The sequence below is a fragment of the Pseudorca crassidens genome, chromosome 20, assembly GCF_039906515.1.
Source record: "Pseudorca crassidens isolate mPseCra1 chromosome 20, mPseCra1.hap1, whole genome shotgun sequence".
Taxonomy (NCBI): Eukaryota; Metazoa; Chordata; class Mammalia; order Artiodactyla; family Delphinidae; genus Pseudorca; species Pseudorca crassidens.
Window position 1 is genome coordinate 34660804 of NC_090315.1, and position 26150 is coordinate 34686953.

The 26150-nt window shown below is 39.6% G+C and overlaps 2 protein-coding genes across 2 annotated transcripts in view; one reads left to right on the forward strand and one right to left on the reverse strand.

Moving 5' to 3' along the window:
• CES5A (carboxylesterase 5A) overlaps positions 1-13066 on the forward strand; it is a 31522-nt gene extending 18456 nt beyond the window's left edge. Inside the window, exons 9-11 of the mRNA XM_067718403.1 lie at positions 608-755; positions 10607-10756; positions 12848-13066. Of these exons, the coding sequence (XP_067574504.1) occupies positions 608-755; positions 10607-10756; positions 12848-12921 (372 nt within the window). The 3' untranslated portion in view covers positions 12922-13066. The remainder of the gene's footprint in view (positions 1-607; positions 756-10606; positions 10757-12847) is intronic.
• A 6620-nt stretch (positions 13067-19686) lies between these two features.
• LOC137214494 (large ribosomal subunit protein eL21-like) lies at positions 19687-20233 on the reverse strand. The gene has a single exon (XM_067718364.1). It carries the CDS (start codon positions 20204-20206, stop codon positions 19724-19726), a length of 483 nt encoding a protein of 160 aa, XP_067574465.1. The 5' UTR covers positions 20207-20233; the 3' UTR covers positions 19687-19723.
• Positions 20234-26150: the final 5917 nt, after the last annotated feature.

Here is a 26150-nt window from a genome sequence, read left to right on the forward strand (position 1 = left end):
AACAATAAATAAACAACAAGTTTTTTTTTCATAGAAGAGGTAACTCCAAGAGACCAACTCGCTTAGATCAAAGAGTAAATGTCTGGAGACAGTGCTGGTACCAGGAGCAGGGCCAGCCTCAGGAGTGTACAACCTGTGTAGTTCAAAGGGCCTCATGCTTAGAAGAGTCCTATACTTGGTTGAATGTTCTGTTGTCACTACCTTGAAATTCTTAGAGTTTTTGAACAAGGACCTCACATTTTTCACTTTGCACTGGGCCGCACAAACAACTTAGCCAGATCTGCCCAGGGGTGGCTGTTTCTGAAATATTTCAGAGAGGCGTGCATACTGTGATTAGAGAATGAGATTTGGATGCAGATAGACTTGTGAAGGAATCATGGTTCCACCACTTTGGACAAACTACTTAACCTCTCTAAACCTCAGTTCCCTCACCTGTCAAATGGGGCTGATTTTGATACTTGCATCATAGGGTCACTGTGTGGATTAAATGAGACAATGCATGTAAAGCACTTAGAATTTTGCCTGCAAAGGCAAATGTTTGACTGTTGTTGCTGTGTGTTGGCTGTTGCTGTTGACCTAGATCTCTTGCAACCATGATGTTTTACAGCACATCCCTGTCCAGTATTTATACCTTGTGGCTAATGAATATTTCTACAACAAACACTCTCTGATTGATATACGAAATCGCTTCCTGGATTTGCTTGGAGATGTGTTCTTTGTGCTCCCTGAGCTGGTAACAGCTCAATATCACAGAGGTGAGTCTCCTAGCACCGCTCCCCCTGCAAGGCTGGTGGCTGCAGGGATCCCTGTTGCCTGCTGACTGTCTACCTGCTCTGGCCTTCTGTTCCTTTGATGAGAGGGAGTTCCCAAGGCTGTCTGGGATATAGCCCTGCATGCTGACCTTTGCAGTTCCCCTGCCTTTCAGAGTTCAGGAATGTTGATCAGTCCTTGTTGTTTATATTCCTTCCCCTTCTTCAGGACCATGTAGAAAAGCTCTACCCCTGCATATTTTCTGGGGCCTGGACCCCACTTTCCTTCCTCTTCGGAAGTGTCTTCCCAAATATCTTAACTCTAAGCAGTAGTGGAGCAATCAGAAAGAGAAGATTACTCGTGGGGAAGCAAACCTGCCCTTCTTTCTTTTTAAACAATTTTTATTTTTATTTATTTTTTAAATTGAAGTGTAGTTGATTTACAAAGTTGTGCAAATTTCTGCTGTACAGCAAAGTGATTCAGATATATATATGTGTATATATATATTCTTTTTAATATTCTCTTCCATTATGGTTTATCACAGGATATTGAATATACTTCCCTGTGCTATACAGTAGGACCTTGTTGTTTATCTATTCTATATATAATAGTTTGCAACTGCTAACCCCAATCTCCCACTCCATCCCTCCCCACCCCCCTCCCGCTTGGCAACCACATGTCTATTCTCTATGTCTGAGTCTGTTTGTTTCATAGATAAGTTCATTTGTTGTCATATTTTAGATACCACATATAAGTGGAATCTCATATGGTATTTGTCTTTCTCTTTCTGACTTTCTTCACTTAGTATGATAATATCTAGGTCCATTCATGTTGCTGAAAATGGCATTATTTCATTCTTTTTATGGCTGAGTAATATATATATATATATATATATATATATATATATATATATATACACCCTACATCTTGTTTATCCATTCATCTGTCGATGGACATTTAGGTTGTTTCCATGTTTTGGCTATTGTGAATAGTGCTGCTATGAACATAGGGGGTGCATGTATCTTTTTGAATTATAGTTTTGTCCAGATATAAGCCCAGGTGTGGGATTGCTGGATCATATGCCAACTTTATTTTTAGGTTTTGTTTTGTTTTGTTTTGTTTTTTTGTGGTACACGTGCCTCTCACTGTTGTGGCCTCTCCCGTTGTGGAGCACAGGCTCCGGACGTGCAGGCTCAGCGGCCATGGTTCACGGGCCCAGCCGCTTCGTGGCATGTGGGATCCTCCAGGACCGGGACACGAACCCGCGTCCCCTGCATCGGCAGGCGGACTCTCAACCACTGCGCCACCAGGGAAGACCTATTTTTAGTTTTTTGAGGAAATTCCATACTGTTTTCCATAGTGGCTGCACAAACTTATATTCTCACCAACAGTGTAGGAGGGTTCCCTTTTCTCCACACCCTTTCCAGCATTTGTTATTTGTAGACTTTTTAATGATGGCCATTCTGACCGGTGTGAAATGGTATCCCATTGTAGTTTTGATTTGCATTTCTCTAATAATTAGTGATGCTGAGCATCTTTTCATGTGCCTGTTGGCCATGAGTATGTCTTTTTGGAGAAATGTCTATTTAGGTCTTCTGCCCATTTTTTGATTGGGTTGTTTGTTTTTTTTGTTGTTGTTGTTGAGTTATATTAACTGTTTGTTTATTTTGGAAATTAAGCCCTTGTCAGTCACATCATTTGCAAACATTTTATCCAAGTCCATAGGTTGTCTTCTTGTTTTGTTTATGGTTTCCTTTGCTGTACAAAAGCTTGTTAGTTTGATTAGGTCCCATTCGTTTATTTTTGCTTTTATTTCCATTCCCTTGGGAGACTGACCTAAGAAAACATTGTTTCAATTTATGTCAGAGAATGTTTTGCCTATGTTGTCTTCTAGAAGTTTTATGGTGTCATGTCTTATATTTAAATCTTTAAGCCATTTTGAGTTTATTTTTTTGTATGGTGTGAGGGTGTGTTCTAACTTCTTTGATTTACGTGTGGCTGTCCAGCTTTCTCAATGCCACTTGCTGAAGAGACTGTCTTTAAGATCTCAGAATGCAGTGATTGCAGAACGAATGGATTAAAAAAAAGTAATCCAACTATATGCTTTCTACAAGACACTCACTTTAGAATCAAAGATACAAATAGGTTGGAAGTGAAAGGATGGCAAAAGATACATTCCATGCAAACAGTAACCAAAAGAGAGTTGTAGTGGCAATACTTAAATCAGACAAAATAGACTTTAAGGCTAAATAGTTACAGAGAAATTGTTCCAGACTAAAAGAGACAGAGAAGCACATTATATAAGGATAAAATAGTGAATCCATCAAGAAGATATAGCAATTAAAAACCCAGATGTACCTTACAACAGAGCCCCAAAATATATGAAGCAAAAAATGACAGAATCAAAGGGAGAAACAGACAGTTTTACATTAATAGTTGGAGACTTCAACCCCACTTTCAATACTAGAACAACTATACAAAAGATAGACAAGGAAACAGAAAACTTGAACAATACTATAAACCAACTACATTAAACAGAAACATAAAGAACACTTCACCTAACAACAGCAGATTGCATATTCTTCTCAAGTACACATGGAACATCCTCAGCTATAGACCATATACTGGACCACAAAACAAGTCTCAGTAACTTTTAAAAAGATGTAAATCATACAGAGTGTCTTTTCCAACCACAGTGGAATGAAGTTAGAAATCAATAACGAAAGGAAATCTGGAAAATTCACAAATGTTTATAAATTAAATGGCACTTTTTTATAGTTTAGAAAATTGTGGCAAAATATGCATAACAAAAATTTTTACCATTTTAATAATTTTTAAGTGTACAGTTCAGTGGAATTAAAGTTCATTCACATTATTGTGCAACCATACCACTGTCCATCCATCTCCAGAACATTTTCATCATCCCAAATTGAAACTCTGTACCCATTAAAAAATAACTCCCCACTCCTTCTGTCTCTATGAATTTGACTATTCTAGGCACTTCATATAAGTTGAATCATATAATATTTGTCCTTCTGTATCTGGCTTAATTCACTTGGCGTAATGCCTTTAAAGTTCATCCATGTTGTATCATGTATCAGAATTTCATTCTTTTCTAAGACTGAATAATATTCTATGGTATGTATATAACACATTTTGTTTATCCTTTCGGCCATCAATGGACATTTGGGCTGTTTCCACCTTTGGTTGTTGTGAATAATGCTTCCATGAACATTGGTATACAAATATCTGTTCAAGTTGTGGCTTTCACTTCTTGGGGTGCATACCCAGAGGTGTAATTGCTGGATCATGTGGTTATTCTATGTTTAATTTTTTGAGGAACTGTTCTATTGTTTTCCACAGTGGCTGCACCATTTTACATTGTGCACTTATAATGCACAGGGTTCCAAGTTTTCCACATTTTTACCAACACTTGTTATTATCATTTTTAAGTAATAGCCATTGTAATAGGTGTGAAATGGTATCTTATTGTGGTTATGATTTGCATTTCCCTAAGAATTAGTGATGTTGATATCGAATATCTTTTCATGTGCTTATTACCCATTTGTATATATTCTTTGGAGAAATGTTTATTCAAGTTCTTTGCCTATTTTTGAATTTAGCTGGTTTTTGTGTTGTTGTTACTGAGTTTTAGGAGTTCTTTACATACTCTAGATATATTAATCTTTTATCAGATAAATGATTTGCAAACATTTTCTCCCATTCTGTGGATTGCCTTATTATTTTGTTGATAGTGTGCTTTGCTACAAAATAGTTTTTAACAACAAACTCTTAAATAATCAATAGGTCAAAGAAGAAATCACAGGGAAAATCAGAACATACTTTGAGATGAATGAAAACAAAACCACAAGATTCTGAAACTTATGGGGCATGGTGAAAGCAGTGCTTAGAGAGAAATTTATAGCTGTAAGTGCATACATTAAAAAGCAAAAAAGGGCTTCCCTGGTGGCACAGTGGTTGAGAATATGCCTGCTAATGCAGGGGACACGGGTTCGAGCCCTGGTCTGGGAGGATCCCACATGCCGTGGAGCAGCTGGGCCCATGAGCCACAACTACTGAGCCTGCGTGTCTGGAGCCTGTGCTCCCCAACAAGAGAGGCCACGATAGTGAGAGACCCGCGCACCACGATGAAGAGTGGCCCCCGCTTGCCACAACTAGAGATAGCCCTCGCACAGAAACGAAGACCCAACACTGCAAAAATAAAAATAAATAAATAATAAACTCCTACCCCTAACATCTTAAAAAAAAAAAGAAAAAAGCAAAAACGATCTCAAATCAATAACCCAACCTTCCACCTTAAGTAACTAGAAAAATAAGAGCAAAGTAAATCCAACCAGAAGGAAGAATATAATAAAGATAAGAGCAGAGATAAATGAAATAGAGTATAAAATCAATAGAGAGAATGGATGAATATAAAATTTGGTTCTTTGAAAAACAACAGAGACTTCCCTGGTGGCGCAGTGGTTAAGAATCTGCCTGCCAATGCAGGGGACACAGGTTTGATCCCTGGTCCAGGAAGATCCCACATGCTGTGGAGCAGCTAAGCCCGTGTGCCACAACTACTGAAGCCTGCACACCTAGAGCCCATGCTCTGCAATGAGAAGCCACCACAATGAAAAGCCCACGCACCACAACGAAGAGTAGCCCTTGCTCGCTGCCACAACTAGAGAAAGCCTGCGCGCAGCAATAAATACCCAATGCAGCCAAAGATAAAAGTAAGTTAATTAATTTAAAAAATAAAAATAAAAGAGTGTTTATTGAAAAAAAAGAAAAACAATGAAATTGACAAATTTTTAATCAGACTGACCAAGAAAGAAGACTCAAATTAGAAATGAAAGTGGGTGCATTACTACAGACATTACAGAAATAAAAAGGATTATTATGAACAGGTGTATGGCAACAAATTAGGTAGATGAAATTGAGAAATTCCTAGAAACACAAAAACTACAAAAACCAATTCAAGAAGAAATAGAAAGTCTGAATATACCTATGACAAAAGAAATTATTGAATCAGTAAGCAAAACCCTACCAACAAAGGAAATCCCAGGACCAGTTGTCTTCACTGGTGAATTCTAGCAAACATTTAAAGAATTAAAACCAATCTTTCTCAATCCTTTCAAAAAAGTGAAAGAGGAGGGAATACTTCGTAACTCGTCCTGTGAGACCAGTAGTACCCTGATAGTAAAGCCAGACAAAGACATCACAAGAAAAGAAAACTATAGACCAATATCCCATATGAGCCTAGTTGCAAAAATCCTCAACAAAATCCTAGCTACTGAATCTAGCATATTAAAAGGATTGTATACCATAATCAATTGGGATTTATCCCAGGAATATAAGCATGGTTCAATATATGAAAATCAATCAATATAATATACCTTATTAATAGAATACAGGAAAAAACACACAATTATCTTATTAGATGCAGAAAAAGCATTTGACAAAATTCAACACACATTCATGATGAAGACACTCAACAAACTAAGAATACACAGGACCTTGTTCAAACTGATAAAGGACTTATGTGAAAAACCCACAGCTGATATCTTACTTAGTGGTGAAAGACTGAAATCTTTCCCTAAGATCAGGAACAAGATAAAGATGTTTCCTCCCACCATTTCTATTCAAGTTCTAGCGAGGACAAATTAAAAGGAATCTAAATTGGAAAGAAAGAAGCAAAACTGTCTCTATTCACAGATGGCATGATATTATGTGTAGAAAATTCTAAAGAATCCACAAAAAACCATGAGAGTTAATAAATTCAAAGTTTCAGGATACAAGATCAGCATACAAAAGTCAGTTTTATTTCTACACACTAGCAGTGAACAATCAAAAAATGAAATTAAGAGAACAACTTCATTTAGAATAGCATTAGCATCAAAAAGAATAAATTACTTAGAAATTAATATAACCAAGGAGGTACAAGATACGTGCACTGAAAATTATAAAACATTGCTGAAAGAAATGAAAGAATAAATGGTTTGGAAGATTTAGATTTAAGATGGCAATACTCCCAAATTTAATGCAATTCCCATCAAAATTCTGACTTCCCTTTTTGCAGAAATGGACAAGCTGATCCTAAAATTCATATGGAATTTCAGGGGACCCAGAATAGCCAAAATAATCTTGAAAAAGAACAAAGCTGGAAGACTCATATTTACTGATTTTAAAACTCACTACAAGGCAATGGTAGTCAAGGTGGTGTGCTACTGGCATAAGAATAGACAAACAGATCAATGTCCAGAAATAAACCTATATATATCTATAGTCAATTGATTTACACAAGGCTGCCAAGACTATTCAATGGGGAAAAAATAGTCTTTTCAGCAAATTCTGCTGGGACAACTGAATAACACATGCAAAAGAAGGAAATTGAACCCTACCCTCACACCATAATCAAAAATTAACTCAAAATGGTTATTTGTAGTGAGGTGGATGGACCTAGAGACTGTCATACAGAGTGAAGTTAAGTCAGAAAGAGAAAAACAAATACCGTATGCTAAAACATATATATGGAATCTAAAAAAAATGGTTCTGAAGAACCTAGGGGCAGGACAGGAATAAAGACACAGACATAGAGAATGGACTTGAGGACATGGGGAGGGGGAAGGGTAAGCTGGGACGAAGTGAGAGTATGGCATGGACTTATATATACTACCAAATGTAAAATAGATAGCTAGTGGGAAGCAGCAGCATAGCACAGGGAGATCAGCTCGGTGCTTTGTGACCACCTAGAAGGGTGGGATAGGGAGGGTGGGAGGGAGACGCAAGAGGAAGGAGATATGGGGATATATGTGTATGTATAGCTGATTCGCTTTGTTATAAAGCAGAAACTAACACACCATTGTAAAGCAATTATACTCCAATAAAGATGTTAAAAAAATAATTAACTCAAAATGGATCAGAGACCTAAATGTAAGAGGTGAAACTGTAAACCTCTTAGAAGAAAACAGGGTACATTTCTATGACCTCAGATTTGGCAATGGATTCTTAGATATAACACCAAAAATATAAACAAAAAAGAAAAAAATTGGACTTTATCAAAATTAAAAATTATTGTGCATTAAAGGACAATATAAAGAAAGTGAAAAGACAACCCACAGAATGGGAGAAAATATTTGCAAATCATATATCTGATAAGGGTCTATTATTCAGAATATATAAAGAACTCTTACAAGTAAACAAACAAACAAACAAAAGGCCAAACAACTCAAATAAAAAATGGGCAAAGGGGCTTCCCTGGTGGCGCAGTGGTTGAGAGTCCGCCTGCTGATGCAGGGGACGCGGGTTCGTGCCCTGGTCCGGGAGGATCCCACATGCCGCGGAGAGGCTGGGCCCGTGAGCCATGGCCGCTGGGCCTGCACATCCGGAGCCTGTGCTCCACAACGGGAGAGGCCACAGCAGTGAGAGGCCCGCGTACCGCAAAAAAAAAAAAAAAAAAAAATGGGCAAAGGATTGAATGGACATTTTTCCAAAGAAGATATACAAATGGCTAATAAGCACATGAAAAGATGATCAACATCATTTGTTATTAAAGAAATGAAAATCATAACTACGAGATACCACTTCACATCCACTAGAGTAGCTACAATAAGCAAACAAACAAAAAACAACAAACAACAAATCCAGAAAATAACATGTTGTTGAGAATGTGGAGAAATTGGAACACTCATATACTGCTGATGGGAATGTAAAATGGTGCACCTGTTGTAGAAAACAGTTCGACTGTTCCTCAAAAAGTTACACGTAGAAGTATCAACAACCCAGCAAATACACTCCTAAGCAACTATACTCCAATAAAAATTTTTTAAAAATAGGTGGTCAAACAAAAATCTTACATGAGTGTTCATAGCAGCCTTACTGTAACCAAAAAGAAGCAACAACCCAAATGTCCATCAATTGGTGAATAGATAAACAAAAGGTGGTGTATATATATACAATGGATTATAATTTAGCCATGAAATATTGATACGTGCTACAATACGGATGAACCCTGGAAAAACTGCTAAGTGGAAGAAGACCATAAAAGGCTATATGTTGTGTGATTCTATTTATGTGAAATGTCCAGAGTAGGCAAATCTATAGCACCATAAAATTCCCAAGGGTAAGGGGAGGGGTGAGTGAGGGAATGACTGCTTGAATGGGTCTGGGTTTCTGTCTGAGGTGATGAAAATGTTCTGGACCTAGATAGTGGTGATGGTTGCATAACATTCTGCACGTACTAAAAGCCACTGAATTATACACTTTGAAATTGTTAAAATGCTGACTTTTATGTTGGTGAATTTTTAAAAATTACTGTGAAGAAAATGCAAAAGCAAGCCACAGACTGGAAGAAAATATTCACAATACAAATCTGACAAAAAATTCATATCCAGAATAGAAGAACTCTTACAGTTCAGTAGTGAAAAGACAAATAATCCAATTACAAATGTGTAAAAGGCTTGAAAAGACACTTCACTAAAGAGGATGAATGAAAGCAAAATGCACATGAAAAGGTGCTCGACATTGTCATCAGGGAAATGCAAAATGAAACCAAAATGAGGCAACTATTTACACCTGCTAAAATGGCTAATATTAAAAACTCAAACCATATACCAAAAAGTATTGCCAAGGGTGGAATGTTCAGAACTTCTGGTGGGAATGTGAAGTGGTTACAATCACCCTGGAAAACTGTAAGTTTCTTATAGACATACACTTACCCTGTTACTCAACCGCAGAAAAGACTTGTATATGGATATCCACAGCAGCTTTAATCATAATAGCCCCAAATTGGAAAGAACCCAAAATGTCTATCGTCAGATGAATGGATAAGTAATTTATGGTATATTCATGCAGTAGCTTACTACTTGGTGATTAGGAGTCAATTATTGATACAGGCAAAACATGGATGAACCTCAAAAGTATTATGCTGAGCAAAAGAAGCTGGATACAAAAGAGTACATTTTGTGTTATTCCATACAGAGTTCAAGAACAAGCAAAATTAATCAACTGTGATAGGAATAAAAACTTTGGTTTTCTCTTGGTAGAGTGACTAGAAGGAGATGCAAGGGAACTTCTGGGGTGATGGAAATGCTCTGTATCCTGCTTGGGGTGGTGTTTACACGAACGTGCATGCATTTGTAAAAACTCATCAAAATGTACACTTAAAATCTGTGCTTTTTATTGTCCATACATGATACTTCTATTAAAAGAGAAAATGAGAGGAAAGGAAGCAGAGATAATAAGGCAACTTCACTGTAAGGCTTGCTAGAAGGAATTTAGAGAAATAAGCCAGTAACTGGAGGGGAAGTTGAGACCAAGAGTATGTATTGATATGTTTGTGTGTGTGTGCCCATATGTGTGTGCACACGTGTGTGTGCTTTAATGAGAGACTTTGTAAGCATGTTTGCTACTGATGGTGATGATCCAATAGAGAAAAACTGATGATGCAGGGAAAGAGGGGAAATTACAGAGCAAAGACCTTTAGAAGAGAGGTGAAGAAACATAGGATGCAGCAGAGCATCTTGGTAGCAGGAAATAATTTTGTTCTGTTTTCCCCAGACAGTTGAACCAGGGTCAAACAAAGGAAGTCACAAGGAGGTAGATCTCGGATCAGTATAAAGGGTTTTTTTTTGAGAAGTAGTACTGTTGCCCTCTCAGGCCACCCTGAGGGGTAGTGAGTTCTGTCTCCAGGGGCACGAGGGCCACTGTAGCAGGAAACACTAGCCTCACATTGTCTCTGGGCTGTTCCACCCACGAGTCTGTGGATCCCAGACTAGATGGATGGAAATGCAGGGCCAGCCCCTACTGCCCCCTGCATGCATGCCTGCCACAAACCCTTCCTACCTTTCTGCAGATGCTGGTGCACCTGTCTACTTCTATGAGTTTCAGCATCGGCCCCAGTGCTTAAAGGATAAGAAGCCACCTTTTGTCAAAGCTGATCACACTGATGAAATCCGCTTTGTCTCTGGAGGTGCCTTCCTGAAGGGCGACATTGTCACGTTTGGTAAGAAACTGGCTTCAGGGGCTCCTGCTCTTGCAGGAACATGAGCTTGGGACGAGTTGGGGAGAAGATGAGAATCTCCATTGTTAGCGCGAAGCCTCACCAACCGCAACACTATGCAGGGGCTGGGAGGACTGGCATGGTGGTTTACAGACACAACCTTTCGCTGGAGAATGTCTCCACTCGTAGTTTTAGAAAAAGAGGCCATGAAAAAGACGGGCCAACATTTGCTTGATGAGTGTTTTTCTCTAGACTAAAGCCTATAGGGGTGGGCACTTGGGGGCACTCATGCAATCTGATTTTTTTTGAAAAAAAAAACCCACCCACTTACTTCCTTCTCTTTGACATCTGGTCTCACCCTCCCTGCCCTTCCCAGAGCTCCCGTGAGGCTACCACTCAGGGCTTTCAAAGGCAAGAACCACATTTTTCATAATTGCAGCTGAAAGTTGTCTGGATCCAGGTGATCTAATGTAAATGCTTGTGAACTCTTTCTGGTGAGGTTAGCTCATTTATTCCTGAATTTATGACCTGTTCAGTGCCTAAAATAATAAGCCAATCAGATGAGGTGATCAAAATTTAAAAAACCATAAGAACTACACACAGGAGTTATGACTAAACTATTTAGTTAAAAAATTGCACAGTGTAGGCTCTTAACCAGTTCATGCTAGCCTCTCTGTGAAAAGGACAGAACCTCTCCTCTAGAGTGTGTCTGTGCAGTGCGGTTTGTTCATTGTTTTATTTATTCTTTCTTATCTTATAATGCCAATACTAACAGAACTACCTCCTAGGTTGTCATAAGGATTAAATGAAACAATTCTCATAAATCATATGGTGAGTGCTTAAGAAATATTACTATTATTATTACTCAGTAACCATCACTGAACCTGTACTATGTGATGGGCACATGGACTCTCAAAAATGGAAAAAATGAACAACATATGTATGTATCAAAGGGTTAAATTCCTTGGTATCTAAAGAACTCATAAAATCAATGAGAAAAACACAACCCAGTCAAAAACTGGGTAACAGATATAAATAGTTTATGGAAAGGGAAACATGTGGCTTTTAAACATAAAAATCCATTCAACCTCGCTCATAGCAAAGAGGATTAAAAACTAACCTTGACCAAGGACTCATTTTTCATAGATCAAGGTTGAGAAGAACATTTTACATAATGTATTTGAGCAGGTGGGGGAAAATTGATAACCTCATATGTCAATGGAAAACTCTATCAAAATTTAAAATGCGTGTAGTTTTTAGCCCAGCAATTCAACTTCTGGAATTTTTTATGCAATTAGACTTCCACATGTGCAAAAATATACACACACAAACACACACTAAAACATTGCTTTTACGAGCAAAAGATTGAAAAAAATGTCAAGACCCATCAATACAGTACTGGATACATGAATTATATACTTACATATATATATTTATGTATTGTATATTTATAGAGCAACAAAGAACAGTAAATGGAAGGTTTATAGGCAGCAATATGGAACTAACTCCTGGATACAATTTTAGTGAAAGAGAAAGCTGTATAATGTGTGTCCACTGTAGCATCAAGTGTGTTAAAAGTGTCTGCTTAAACCCTCATGCACGTCTAGACTCCTTCGTAAGTTCCCTCAAGAATGTGGTAACAATGGTTGCCTCTGAGGCAACCATTGTAACAATGGTTGCCTCTGAGGTAACTGGGTGACTAGAGGGAAGAGATGGAGAAACTTACTTTCATTAGATATACTTCCTGCATTTTGAACTTTGTGCTTTAAGCAGTGTTACATTTTCAAATAAAGAAGTACAATAATTGATTGATTGATCGAGAGAGAGAGGTGTCTCTGTCCCCAAGGAACTTACAGTCCCGTGGAAAGGGCAGGAAGAGTGTTGGATGGTCAGGGAAGATGTGTGTTCAGCCTCCACCATTTGGAACCATGATTCTTCAGGCAAGTCAGTATCTGCAAATACGCAATGAGTGCAGTGAAACAGCTGAGCAGGAACATGATGCTATATTGGGCTAACTTTGCTCGGAATGGGTAAGTGAACCTCCCAGCATCCTCCGTAACCAGGTGTTTGAGGCTGAAAATCTCTCACTTCCAGGAATCCTAATGGGGAAGGCCTGCCCCTGTGGCCGGCCTACGATCAGACCGAGGAATACTTACAGCTGGACTTGAACATGAGCGTGGGACAGAGACTGAAAGAGCTGGAGCTGGAGTTTTGGACGGACACCCTCCCCCTGATGATGTCCTCTTCCAGAACGCTCCTTGCTTCTCTTTCTTTCTTAACCTTCCTTTCTCTGCTCCTGCCTTTCATTTTCTCTTTTGCTCCTATCTTTGTGTGATTCTGGTTTTCCTTCTCCTTCTGCGGTTTCTCCCACAATCATTAGCTTCATCTGTGTTTAGCTACTTTACGGAGTCAACTGCTTTAGCTGATGTTTTGGGAACTTGGGGATGATCCTTAAAGAATTATTTTCAACGTCAAAAAATGCAATTTGGGGCTTCCCTGTGGCGCAGTGGTTGAGAGTCCGCCTGCCTATGCAGGGTACATGGGTTCATGCCCCGGTCCGGGAAGATCCCACATGCCGCGGAGCGGCTGAGCCCGTGAGCCATGGCCGCTGAGCCTGCGCATCCGGAGCCTGTGCTCCACAACGGGAGAGGCCACAACACTGAGAGGCCCAAGTACCAAAAAAAAAAACAACGCAATTTGCCTTGGAAAGCTACCAGATTTCTTCAATAAATCTGCAGGAGGGCTGGCCTATTAGTTGGCATCATAATGATCTTGTTACTCATATAAAATAAAATAAGAATGCAAAATATGTACAGGGAGCAGAATTTAATTATGGGCTGAAAACTCTCCCCCTCTACCCCAGCATCCAAGATGAAGTGAACTTTCTAACATGTCTTGGTGTGTGTTACCTGAATTATGTGTCCTCCAACCCCCATCTAGGTGGGTTTTAGCCACGAACCAAGCATGGATGTCCTGAACATCACTGCCTTGAACTGGCTCTCTTCTCTGGCTCAGGAGTTATGTCGGGGAGAGGGACACACCAGAGACCCTGCTCAGAAATGGAAAACAGACGTCCTCCAAGTTCTGGAATGCAGAAGTCAAACACCAGGCAGCAAGTTCAGTCAGAGATTTCCAAGAAGAAGGGATGTTTTACTGATGGGGTGGAGACTAATCCATCATTCAATAAATCTACATTGGGTGCCTGATATGTACCAGCAATAGCCCTACTGGGGTTACAACAGTTAACAAAGACATACTCTCCATCAAATGGTGAGCAAACAGACAGTAAGCAAACATTCACACAAGTGACTATCTTAAGATACAAAGTTGAAGAATTCATTTAGTAAAGGAAGGTATTTTAAGAAAGTGTAAGAGGGGAACCTCATTGAGGTGAAAGTCTTAGGAAGCTCTCTCTGGAGAAATAACATTTGTAATAAGAAAGGATGAATTAAAGTTAACCAGATGATAAGTAGGGAGAATGTTATACATACCATCATTCAAAGGATGCACTTTTACTTTTTATATCCATATAATTCCTGTTACATCCATACAGTTTACCCAGGTAATTACTATTTATTTCTGATTCCTTCAAAATTACACGAGGTACATAGAATAGGAGGGTCTCTGAAGTGTCAGTAACTTACAGTTCTTCTGGGTCAGAGATCTTCAACTTATAGCCTGAATCTGACCTCCAGAAGAGTTTTGGTTAGCTCACACAATGTCAAATATGTTTTGGAATTAGTTTCCACCTAATTTTAAATTAGGGACATTTTACATTAAAAGCCATATTTCCAGCTTCTCAAAAACAACAACAACAGATCCGGCAACATTAGAACTGTATTCCCACATGGTAACTAGGGCTTCTGAAAGCCCATATAACACCTTCGTGCAAATTATAAGGTATCCTTTCCTCAAAACCCTCTACAGAAAATATCTACATCTATGATATGAATGACATGTCCTCTGAAATAGTGTCCTTGTGCAGTGCACAACCTTCATAACTGTTCTCAGCAACCCTGATAAAACAATCTGCAGGAGCTGAGGAGTGGCTATCCCTTTACAAAGGCATGAACTCTCAACTTTCCCCAGTCTTCACTATTCTCCATTGTCTTGGTCCTGGCCCATTTCACTCACTGGTATTACCTGCCCCCTGAAGGTGTTTAAGTTTGGACCCCTTACCTCTCATTTTACAGTAATCTGCAAGGGGGAAGGGACTCACCCAAGATGACTTGTGAGTTAGCAGCAAGTCAACACCAGGCCTTGAGTCTCTTGTCTCTCCAGCACAAGACTCTTCCTGCCATGCTGCCTGCCTCCCTCAGCAGATGGTCCAAAGCTGTTGGATTATCTCTAGTTTAGGTGATTTTGAGAGTTGTGGGTCAGTGATGTTCGGGCCATTTTATGGTTGTTAAAAGAGGGACTGAGCCGCATACAAGCAAGCTGGAAATTCAGTTGCCTCTGCAGCTGCAGAAGGCTAATTTCTACATTGGTATTTGGCAAAACTAACAGCTAGAAAAATATCACTCAACTCATATTTTTAAATATTATTATATTAAATGAAATTACACATTATTTATATACTGCTTGCAGTCCTAGTGTCATCAAATATGGTTCTTATTTTGGTTGGTACCTTGCAGGAGGGAGCATATATCCACTTCATCCAGATACAGGGCCCTCTTCCTTCCTTGTTCCTGTCCACATGCAATTAAATGTTTTATCAAATTAAAGTTGAAATATAAATGACAGTTGGAGGGCTTCCCTGGTGGCGCAATGGTTGAGAGTCTGCCTGCCGATGCAGAGGACACGGATTCATGCCCTGGTCCGGGAAGATCCCACATGCCATGGAGCGGCTAAGCCCGTGAGCCATGGCCGCTGAGCCTGTGCGTCTGGAGCCTGTGCTCCGCAACGGGAGAGGCCACAACAGTGAGAGGCCCATGTACCGCAAAAAAAAAAAAAAAAAAAAATGACAGTTGACATCCAGGTTTTTTTCATTTAATTTAGAATTTTATATGGGGTGTAAGTAGAAGATACACTTGGAGGGTTTTTCCAAAATCCAGTGCCCTTCCACACCCAGTCCAACTTAGGCATAATCTTCTTGGCTAGGACTTGGGAATCTGTATTTTCAGTTTTTACATGTTCAGTGCACACCCTGAATAAGAACTGCTGAGCCTTAAGCATGTGTCATATGTATTTTCCAAGTTGCCAGAGGGGCTTTAAAAAATCAGCTTTTATGGGGCATGGCCAAGATGGCAGAGTAGGAAGATCCCAATTTCACCTATTTTCATGGGCATACCTAAATTACACCTATTTACAGACCAACTATCAATGAGAATGTCCTGAAGACTAGCAGAAAAGATCTTGTATAATTAAAGATAATAATTTTAAAAGGAACTACAATGAGATGGGTAGGAGGCGCAGAGATGTCATATAGTCAAGATCCATACCCCTGCATAGGCAACCCACAAACAGGATTATAATTACAATTGCAGAGGTTCCCCTCAAGAGTGAGGGGTCAAAGCCCCACACTGGGCTCCCCAGTCCAGGGGTCCTGCACTGGGAAGATGAGCCCCCAGAACATTTGGCTTGGAAGGCCAGTGGGTCTAACTTTCATGAGAGACAGAGGGCTGTAGAAAATAGAGTCTCCATTCTTAAGGGCACACACAAAATCTCACATGCTTGGAGAACCAGGGCAGAAGGAGGAATTTGAAATGACCTGGGTCAGACTCATTACAGAAGGCAAACATCACCCTGATACTGAAACCAGGCAAAGATATCACAAAAAAGAAAATTGCAGGTCAATATCACTAATGAACATAGATGCAAATTCCTTAACAAAATATTAGCAAATTGAATTCAACAATGCATTAAAAGGAACATATACCATGATCAAGCAGAATTTATGCCAGACATGCAAGGATAGTTCAATATCTGCAAATTGATCACTGTGAAACACCACATCAACAAATTGAAGACTAAAAATCATATGATAATCTCAATAGATATAGAAAAATCTTTTGACAAATTTGGACATCCCTTTATGATAAAAACTCTCAAAAAAGTGGATGTAGAGGGAACAAATCTCAACATAATATAGGCCATATATGACAAACCCACAGGTAACATCATACTCAATAGTGAAAAGCTGAAAGCATTTCCTCTAAGGTCAGGAACAAGATAAGGATGCCCACTTTCACCACTTTTATTCAACTTAGTACTGGAAGTCTTAGCCACAGAACTTTGAAAAGAAAAAGAAATTAAAGGAATCCAGATTGGAAGAAAGAAGTAAAACTGTTACTGTTTGCAGATGACATGATACTATATATAGAAAATCCTAAAGACACCACTGAAAAAAAATTAGAACTCATCAATGAATTCAGTAAAATTGCAGGATACAAAATTAATATACAGAAATCTGTTGTGTTTTTATACACTAGCAACGAGCTACCAGAAAGAGAAATTTAGAAAACGATTCCATTCACAATCACATCAAAAAGAATAAAATACCTAGAAATAAGTCTAACTAAGGTGATAAAAGACGTGTACTCAGAAAACTGTAAGACACTGATGAAAAAATTGAACATGACACAAACAAATGGAAAGATATACCATGTTCATGGATTGGAAAAATTGACATTGTTAAAATGACCCTACTACCCAAGGCAATCTACAGATTCAACACAATTCCTATCAATATACCTATGGAATTTTTCACAGAACTAGAACTAGTATTTCCAAAATTTGTATGGAAATACAAAAGACCCAGAATAGCCAAAACAATATTGAGAAAGAAGAACAAAACTGGAGGTATCATGTTTCTTGATTTCAAACTCTGGTACAAAGCCACAGTAATCGAAACAGTATGATACTGGCATACACACACGCACACACACACACACAAAGACACATAGATCAGTGGAATAGAAGAGAGAGTCCAGAAGTGAACTCACACTTATATGGCCAATTAATGTAGGACAAAGTTAGCAAGAGTATACAATGGGGTAAAGACAGCCTCTTCAATAAATGGTGCTGGGAAAACTGGACAGCAACATGCAAAAGAATCAAACGACTGCTTTCTCACACCATATACAAAAATACATTCAAAATGGATTAAAGACTTGAATGTAGGACCTGAAACCATAAAATTTGTAGAAGAAAACATAGCCAGTACATTATTTGACATCAGTCTTAGCAATATTTTTTTTTGGATCTGTCTCCCCAGGTAAGGGAAACAAAAGCCAAAACAAACAAATGGGGCTACATCAAACTAAAAAGGTTTTACACAGCAAAGGACGCTATCAACAAAACAAAAAGGCCATCTATTGAATGGGCGAAGATATTTGCAAATGATATATATGATAAGGGGTTAATATCCAAAATATACAAAGAACTCAGAACTCAACATCGATAAAACAAACAACCTGATTTTAAAATGGTCAGAGGACCTGAACAGACATTTTTCCAAAGAAGATATACAAAGGCCAACAGGCACATGAAAAGATGTTCAGCATCACTAATCATCAGGGAAATGAAAATCAAAACCACAATGAGATATCACTCACACCTGTTAGAATGGCTGTCATCAAAAAGACAACAAATAGCAAGTGTTGGGGATGTGGAGGAAAGGGAACCCTTGGCATTGTTGGTGGGAATGTAAATTTGGTGCAGTTACTATGCAAAACAGTATGGAGAATTCTCAAAAAAATGAAAATAGAACTGCCATATGATCCACCAGTTTTACTCCTGGGTATTTTTCCAAAGGAGACCTAAACACTAATTTGAAAAGGTATATGTATCCCTATGTCCATTGCAGAATTATTTACAATAGGTAAGATATGGAAGCAATCTAAGTGCCCATCAATAGAAGGACATAGAAGATGTGGGGTGTGTGTGTGTGTGTGTGTATCTATATATATATATATAGATACACACACTCAGCCATAAAAAAAGAATGAAATCTTGCCATTTTTGACAATATGGATGGACCTAGAGGTTATTACGCTAAGCAAAATAAGTCAGACAAAGAAAGACAAATATCATGATTTCACTTATATGTGGAATCTAAAACACAAAACAAATGAACAAACAATGAAACAGGAACGTAGTCGTAGATGCAGAGAACAAACAGGTGGTTGTCAGAGGAGAGGGGGTTGGGGAGAAGAGAAAAACAGGGGAGGGAGATTAAGAAATACAAACTTCCAGCTGTAAAAAAATGAGTCATGATGTGAAATACCCAGTGTGTGGAATATAGTCAATAATTATGTGTTATTGTATGGTGAGAGATGGTAACTAGACTTATCATGGTGCTTTTTTTGAAATATATAGAGATAACAGATCACTATGTTGTGTAACAGGAGCTAACAGTGTTGCAGGGCAATTATACTTCAAAAACAAACAAACGAGTGAACAAAAACTAGCAAACTTATATAAAAAGAGATTGTATTTGTGGTTACTAGAGGCAGGGGTGAGGGAGGGGAAATTGTATGAATGTTGTCAAAAGGTACAAACTTCCAGTTATCAGATAAATAAGTACTAGAGATATAATGTACAGCATAATAACTATAATTAACACTGCCATATGTTACAAAGAAAGTTGTTAGGAGAGTAAATTCTAAGAGTTTTCATCACAAGGAGAAAAAGGTTTTCTGTTTCTTTAATTTTGTATCTGTATGAGATGATGGCTGTTCACTAAACTTACTGTGGTCATCATTTCATGGTACATATAAGTCAAATCATTATGCTGTACACCTTCAACTTACGCAGTGCTATATGTCAATTGTATCTCAACAAAACTAGAAGAAGAAAATCAGCTTTCATATCTGACTGATGTGGGTATATCACAATCTCTTTAGCCAATAGTGTGCTCCTGGATATTTATGGGCATAATTTGATGAGTAACTTTGGGAATGAGTACTTTTACTTTTTTACTTTTTTTTTTTTTTTTACAGTCCAGGTCTTTTATTTTCTTCACACCCATCATGCCATGAATTCATAGGGAATGGGCTGCAACAGTTCAGGCTCCTTTCCGTTGGTTCTCATGAAGTGTGCTTCTCTGGGTGGAGCAGGCTGGCGCTTCAGTTGACCCCAAGTACCTTTCTCTTTGGCTTCCTTCTTTTTCTGACCATTTTCCTTCACCGGTTTCAGGAAGCTATCTCGGCTCTTAGAGTGCTTAATATGCTCGATAGGCACATTAATTCTCTTGGTAAGAATCTTGCCCTTAACTTGTTTGTTTATAATGATGCCAACAGCATGCTGGGTAACATTGTGGACTCTCCCAGTTTTACCATGGTAACGTTTGTGGGGCATTCCTTTTTGAACAGTGCCCATTCCCTTGATATCTACAGTATCACCTTTCTTGTAGATTCGCATGTATGTGGCCAAAGGAACAACTCTATGTTTTCTAAAAGGCCTAGAGAACATGTAGCAGGTGTTCCTCCTCTTTCCCTTTGTGTTGGTCATTTTGGAGAATTACTGGAAGATGGCAGTTCCGGCCAAAAGGTGAGTACTTTTACTTTTTAAAATTACTTATGGCTTCTGGATTTGCAGAAGATCAACTGGATCAAAGGCCCTTTGATTTGATTTGATTTTTAAATTTTTTATAAATTTATTTATTTTGGGCTGCGTTGGGTCTTCGTTGCTGTGCCTGGGCTTTCTCTAGTTGCGGAGAGCGGGGGCTGCTCTTCATTGCAGTGGGTGGGCTTTTCACTGCGGTGGCTTCTCTTATTGCAGAGCACGGACTCTAGGCACGTGGGCTTCAGTAGTTGTGGATCGCAGGCTCCAGAGCACAGGCTGAGTTGTTGTGGCGCACAGGGTTTAGTTGCTCCATGGCATGTGGGATCTTCCCGGACCAGGTCTCAAACCTGTGTCCCCTGCATTGGCAGGCAGATTCTTAACAACTGTGCCACCAGGGACACCCCAAGGGCCCTTTTAAAATTACTCTCCTTAGGTTCTACAAATTCAATTCCATAGGGTCACATCAGTTCACACTCATCAACAGTACAGGTACATGTATTTCACAATCACTTCTGCTTTGTCATCATTGTAAAAACATAAAATATGTAACACTTTCTTGTTGTAAATTTTTAAAATTACTTATTTACAGAAAAATCCTTTATTTTTTTCAAACAATCTTGAATTTGAATTACTAAATCAAACCCAAACAAAACTTTAGAGACAAATCAGCCTTCGCCTGTGAATTTCCTGTCATCCAGCAGAGGTCAGCAATGTAAAAGGGGAAAAAAAATTCCCTTCCCTCAGGGATCCTGGGATGCAGGTGATATGATACCCTAGAACTTAGAAGGAAAAGAAAACCATACAAAATAGTTACGTTACAAACCTATACCATTAATCATTGTCCCTTTTCCCTGTAAGATTTGGAAAGGGGAAAAGTACAGTTCATTACCTCAAAAGACTGAAATGACTCGCAGGCGGAACAGAGTTTGGGGCCAGCAATTTTTTTCTTTCCTGTTTTTTCTACTTTCCCATCAAGTCCCTAGGAGCCTGCCTCAGATGGGCAGAAAGTAGTTCCTTCCCCTGTGTGTACCTGTTCTTTCTACTCTTGCCTCAGTGGCCCTTTGGGCTCTGGACCTTTCTGCGTGACCCCCAAAGCCTGATTCTTCTCCCTTTCAGCCTCTGGTCTTGGCTACAAGTCACGGGTTTTCCCTCCTGGCAGAGGTGGAACAAGGTGCAAGGTGGGCTCAGGACCTGTACCTGGGAGGCTGCTGTGCCTGGCACTGCCCCAGGTAACAAATCTACAAGATGAACCCCCTTCCCACAGCTGAGACTGACCCAGCCCGCCATAGCTCTTCTGCTCTGCTAAAAGTTTGTAAGTGTGCACCTCATTTTATTCCCTGGGAAGGGAGGAGTGGGGAGAGAAAAACCTGTCACTTGATTATGTCCAAATACAAAGGAATTCCTGGGCAAAGAAGTTGCTGTGCTCCATGGATGGGTTGGGTCTCAAATTGGGACCTAAAGAATGGATGGGGGGATAAAGGCCAGCAAAGGTGTGTGGAAGCTCGACCATAAATGTGCAGGGCGGACATATATACACTACCAAACGTAAAATAGATAGCTAGTGGGAAGCAGCCGCATAGCACAGGGAGATCAGCTCGGTGCTTTGTGACCACCTAGAGGGGTGGGATAGGGAGGGTGGGAGGGAGGGAGACGTAAGAGGGAAGAGATATGGGAACATATGTATATGTATAACTGATTCACTTTGTTATAAAGCAGAAACTAACACACCATTGTAAAGCAATTATACTCCAATAAAGATGTAAAAAAAAAAAAAATGTGCAGGGCGGGGAGAGGGCCAGACCAGTCGGCAGCATGGCTGGTATTGTCACAGTTGCTAGAGCACAACTTTGAGGCTTAGGGAACAGCTTTTATACCTTGACCTGTAGGAAACAGATTTCTTTGTTTAGAGTGGGATGATTGATAAGAGGTGAATTTATCTACCCATCCATCCATTCATCCACTATCTATCATCTATATCTATCTATCTATCTATCTATCTATCTATCTATCTATCTATCTATCTATCTATCTATCTGGGCTCCTTTATAGGCATGCCTCATTTTATTTCACTTGACTTTATTATGCTTTACAGATATTGCATTTTTTACAAATTAAAAGTCTGTGACAACCCTGTGTGGAGCAAAACTATCGGTGCTATTTTTCCAAAAGAATTTGCTCACTTTGTGTCTCTATGTCACATTTTGGTAATTCTCACAATATTTCAAACATTCTTCATTATTATATGTGTTATGGTGATCTGTGATGAGTGATCTTTGATCTATTGTAATTGTTTTGCGGCGCCAGAAATCATGCTCATATAAGATGGCAAACTTAATAAATGTTTTGTGTGTTCTGACTACTCCATCTATGGACCATTCCCCTCTGACTCTCCCTCTCCTCAGGCCTCCCTATTCCCCAAGACAAAACTATATTGAAATTTGGCCAGTTAAAAACCCTACAATGGCCTCTCAATATTCGAGAGAAAGAAAGAGTTGCACGTCCCTTATTTCAAATCAAAAGCTAGAAATGAGTAAGCTTACTAAGGAAGGCATGTTGAAAGCTGAGATAGACTGAAAGCTAGGCCTCTTGTGCCAAACTGTTAGCCTCATTGTGAGTGCAAAGGGAAAGTTCTTGAAGGAAATTAAAAGTGCTGCTCCAGCGAACACACTAATGATAAGAAAGCAAAACAGCCTTATTGCTGATATGGAGAAAGTTTTAGTGGTCAGATAGAAGATCAAACCAGTCACAACATTCTCTTAAGCCAAAATCTAGTCTAGGGCTTCCCTGGTGGCGCAGTGGTTGAGAGTCCGCCTGCCGATGCAGGGGACACAGGTTCATGCCCCGGTCTGGGAGGATCCCACATGCCACGGAGAGGCTAAGCCCGTGAGCCATGGCTGCTGAGCCTGCGCATCCGGAGCCTGTGCCCTGCAACGGAAGAGGCCACAACAGTGAGAGGCCCACGTACTGCAAAAAAAAAAAAAATCTAATCTAGAGCAAGGCCCTGACTTCCTTTAATTCTGTGACAGCTGAGAGAGGTGAGGAAGCTGCAGAAGAAAAGTTTGAAGCTAGCTGAGCTTGGTTCATGAGGTTTAAGGAAAGAAGGTGTCACCATAACATAGAAGTACAAGGTGATACAGCAAGTGCCAAAGTAGAAACTGCATCAAATCATCCAGATTATCTAGCTAAAATCATTAGTGAAGGTGGCTACACTAAACAACAGATTTTCAATGTAGATTAAACAGCCTTATATTGGAAGAAGATGCCATTCTAGAATTTTCATAGCTAGAGAGGAGAAGTCAATGTCTGGCTTCAAAGCTTCAAAGGACAGGCTGACTCTCTTGTTAGGGGCTAAAGCAGCTGGTGACTTTCAGCTGAAGTCAATGCTCATTTACCATTCTGAAAATCCTAGGGCCCTTAAGGATTATTCTAAATCTACTCTACCTGTGCTCTATAAATGGAACAACAAGGCCTGGATGACAACACATTTGTTTGCAACATGGTTTGCTGAATATTTTAAGCCCATTGTTCAGACCTATTGCTCAGGAAAAAAAGATTCCTTTCAAAACATTACTGCTCATTGACAGTGCACCTGGTCACCCAAGAGCTCTGATGGAGATGTACAAGATTGTTATTGTTTTCATGCTGCTAACACAACATTCATTCTGCAGCCCATGGATCAAGGACTAATTTCAACTTTCAGGTCTTGTTATTTAAGAAATATATTTCATAAGGCTATAGCTGCCACAGATAGTGATTCCTCTGATGGATCTGGGCAAAGCACATTGAAAACCTTCTGGAAAGGATTCATCATTCTAGATGCCATTAAGAACATTCATGATTCATGGGAAGAGGTCAAAATATCAACACTAACAAGAGTTTAGAAGTTGATTCCAGCCCTCATGGATGACTTTGAAGGGCTCAAGACTTCACTGGAGGAAGTAACTGCGGATGTGATGGAAATAGCAAGAAGCTGGAATTAGAAGTGAAGACTTAAGATGTGACTGAATTGCTGCCATCTCGTGATAGAACTTTAACCGATGAGGAGTTGCTTCTTATGGATGAGCAAAAGAGTGACTTCTTGAGATGGACTCTACTCCTGGTAAAGATGTTGTGAAGATTGTTAAAATGACAACAAGGATTTATGATACTATTGTATATAAATTTAATTGGTAAAGCAGCAGCAGGGTTTGGGAGAATTGACTCCAATTTTGAAAGAAGTCAAACTGTGGGTAAAATGCCATCAAACAGAATTGCATGCTACAGAGAAATCATTCGATCAGTCAGTACACAGACTGCATTGTTGTCTTATCTTTAAAAATTGCTGTAGTCAATCCAGCGTTCAGCAACCACCACCCTTATCAGTCAGCAGCCATCAACATCAAGGCAAGACGCTCCACCAGCAAAAAGGTTATGACTTGCTGAAGGCTCGGATGATTGTTAGTGTATTTTTAGCAATAAAGCATTTTTAAATTAAGGTATGTACATTGGTTTTCTAGACATAATGCTATTGAAGACTTAATAGACTGTTGTAAGATGTAAATATAACTTTTTTTTAAACATCTTTATTAGAGTATAATTGCTTTACAATGGTGTGTTAGTTTCTGCTTTATAACAAAGTGAATCAGTTATACATACACATATGTCCCCATATCTCTTCCCTCTTGCATCTCCCTCCCTCCCACTCTCCCTATCCCACCCCTCCAGGCGGTCACAAAGCACCGAGCTGATCTCCATGTGGTGGGAACCAAAAAAATACAGAGATTGCCCATCTCCTCACTTTCAGTCTGTGTGCATCTTTAGATGTGAAGTGAGTCTCTTTTTCTCTTCACCCCTATAAGGTGGATGTTATTTTGCATGCTGTTGTCCTATAGGTCCCTTAAGTTATCTTCACTTTTTTTTATTTTTTAATGTTTTTATGGTACACGAGGCTCTCACTGTTGTGGCCTCTCCCGTTGCGGAGCACAGGCTCCAGACACGCAGGCCCAGTGGCCATGGCTCACGGGCCCAGCCGCTCTGCAGCATGTGGGATCTTCCCAGACCAGGGCACAAACCCGTGTCCCCCGCATCGGCAGGCGGACTCTCAACTCAAGCCACCAGGGAAGCCCCTATCTTCACTTTTTAAAGTTCTTTTTTTCTCTTTGCTGCTCTGTTTTGTTGAGTTCCACTGCCCTGTCTTCCAGATCACTGATTCTTTTCGGTGCTTCTTCTATTCTGCTGTTGAACCCCTCCAGTGTATTTTTCAGTTCAGTTATTGTATTCTGCAGCTCTGTGATTTGTGTGGTACTTTCTCCTATTTACTCTTTGTTGAAGTTCTGCTGTGTTCATCCATCCTCTCCCAGGTTTCATGAGCATCTTCATGACCATTACTTTTACATTTTTATCAGGTAAATTACCCATCTCTGTTTCATTAAGGTTTTTTCTGGGGTTTTATCTTGTTCTTTCATTTGGAAAATATTCTTCTGTCTCCGCATTTTGCTTGGCTCTCTGTGTTTGTTTCTATGTATTAGGCAAAACAGTCTTGAAGGAGCAGACTTGAGTAGGAGATCAAGACTTATCATTAACCTTGACCTAGCTCTTGGTCATCTCTTAATCATTTGTGATTGTCTAAGCAGCCTGATTTTTTCTAGCTAGGTCCCAGTTTTTGAGGGTGTCAAGAACTTTCTGATTTTTTCGGATCCCTGGGATCCAGAAATATAATACCCCTTACCACCAGAGTGAACCACTCAGTGGGTATCCCCATTATGGGCTGCATGTGTGTGCTGGCTTTGGTGGGGCCACAGGAGTAATGCAGGGGCAGTGTATTTGCCCGGTCAGGTTTGGTGAGACCGTGGGAACAGTACAGGTGCAGGGCACTCACCCAACTGGCTTTGGTGGGGCTGTAGAAGTGGTA

Excerpts from the sequence above, each read along its gene's own strand:
- LOC137214494 (XM_067718364.1), bottom strand. The coding sequence starts at position 20,206 with ATGACCAACACAAAGGGAAAGAGGAGGAACACCTGCTACATGTTCTCT.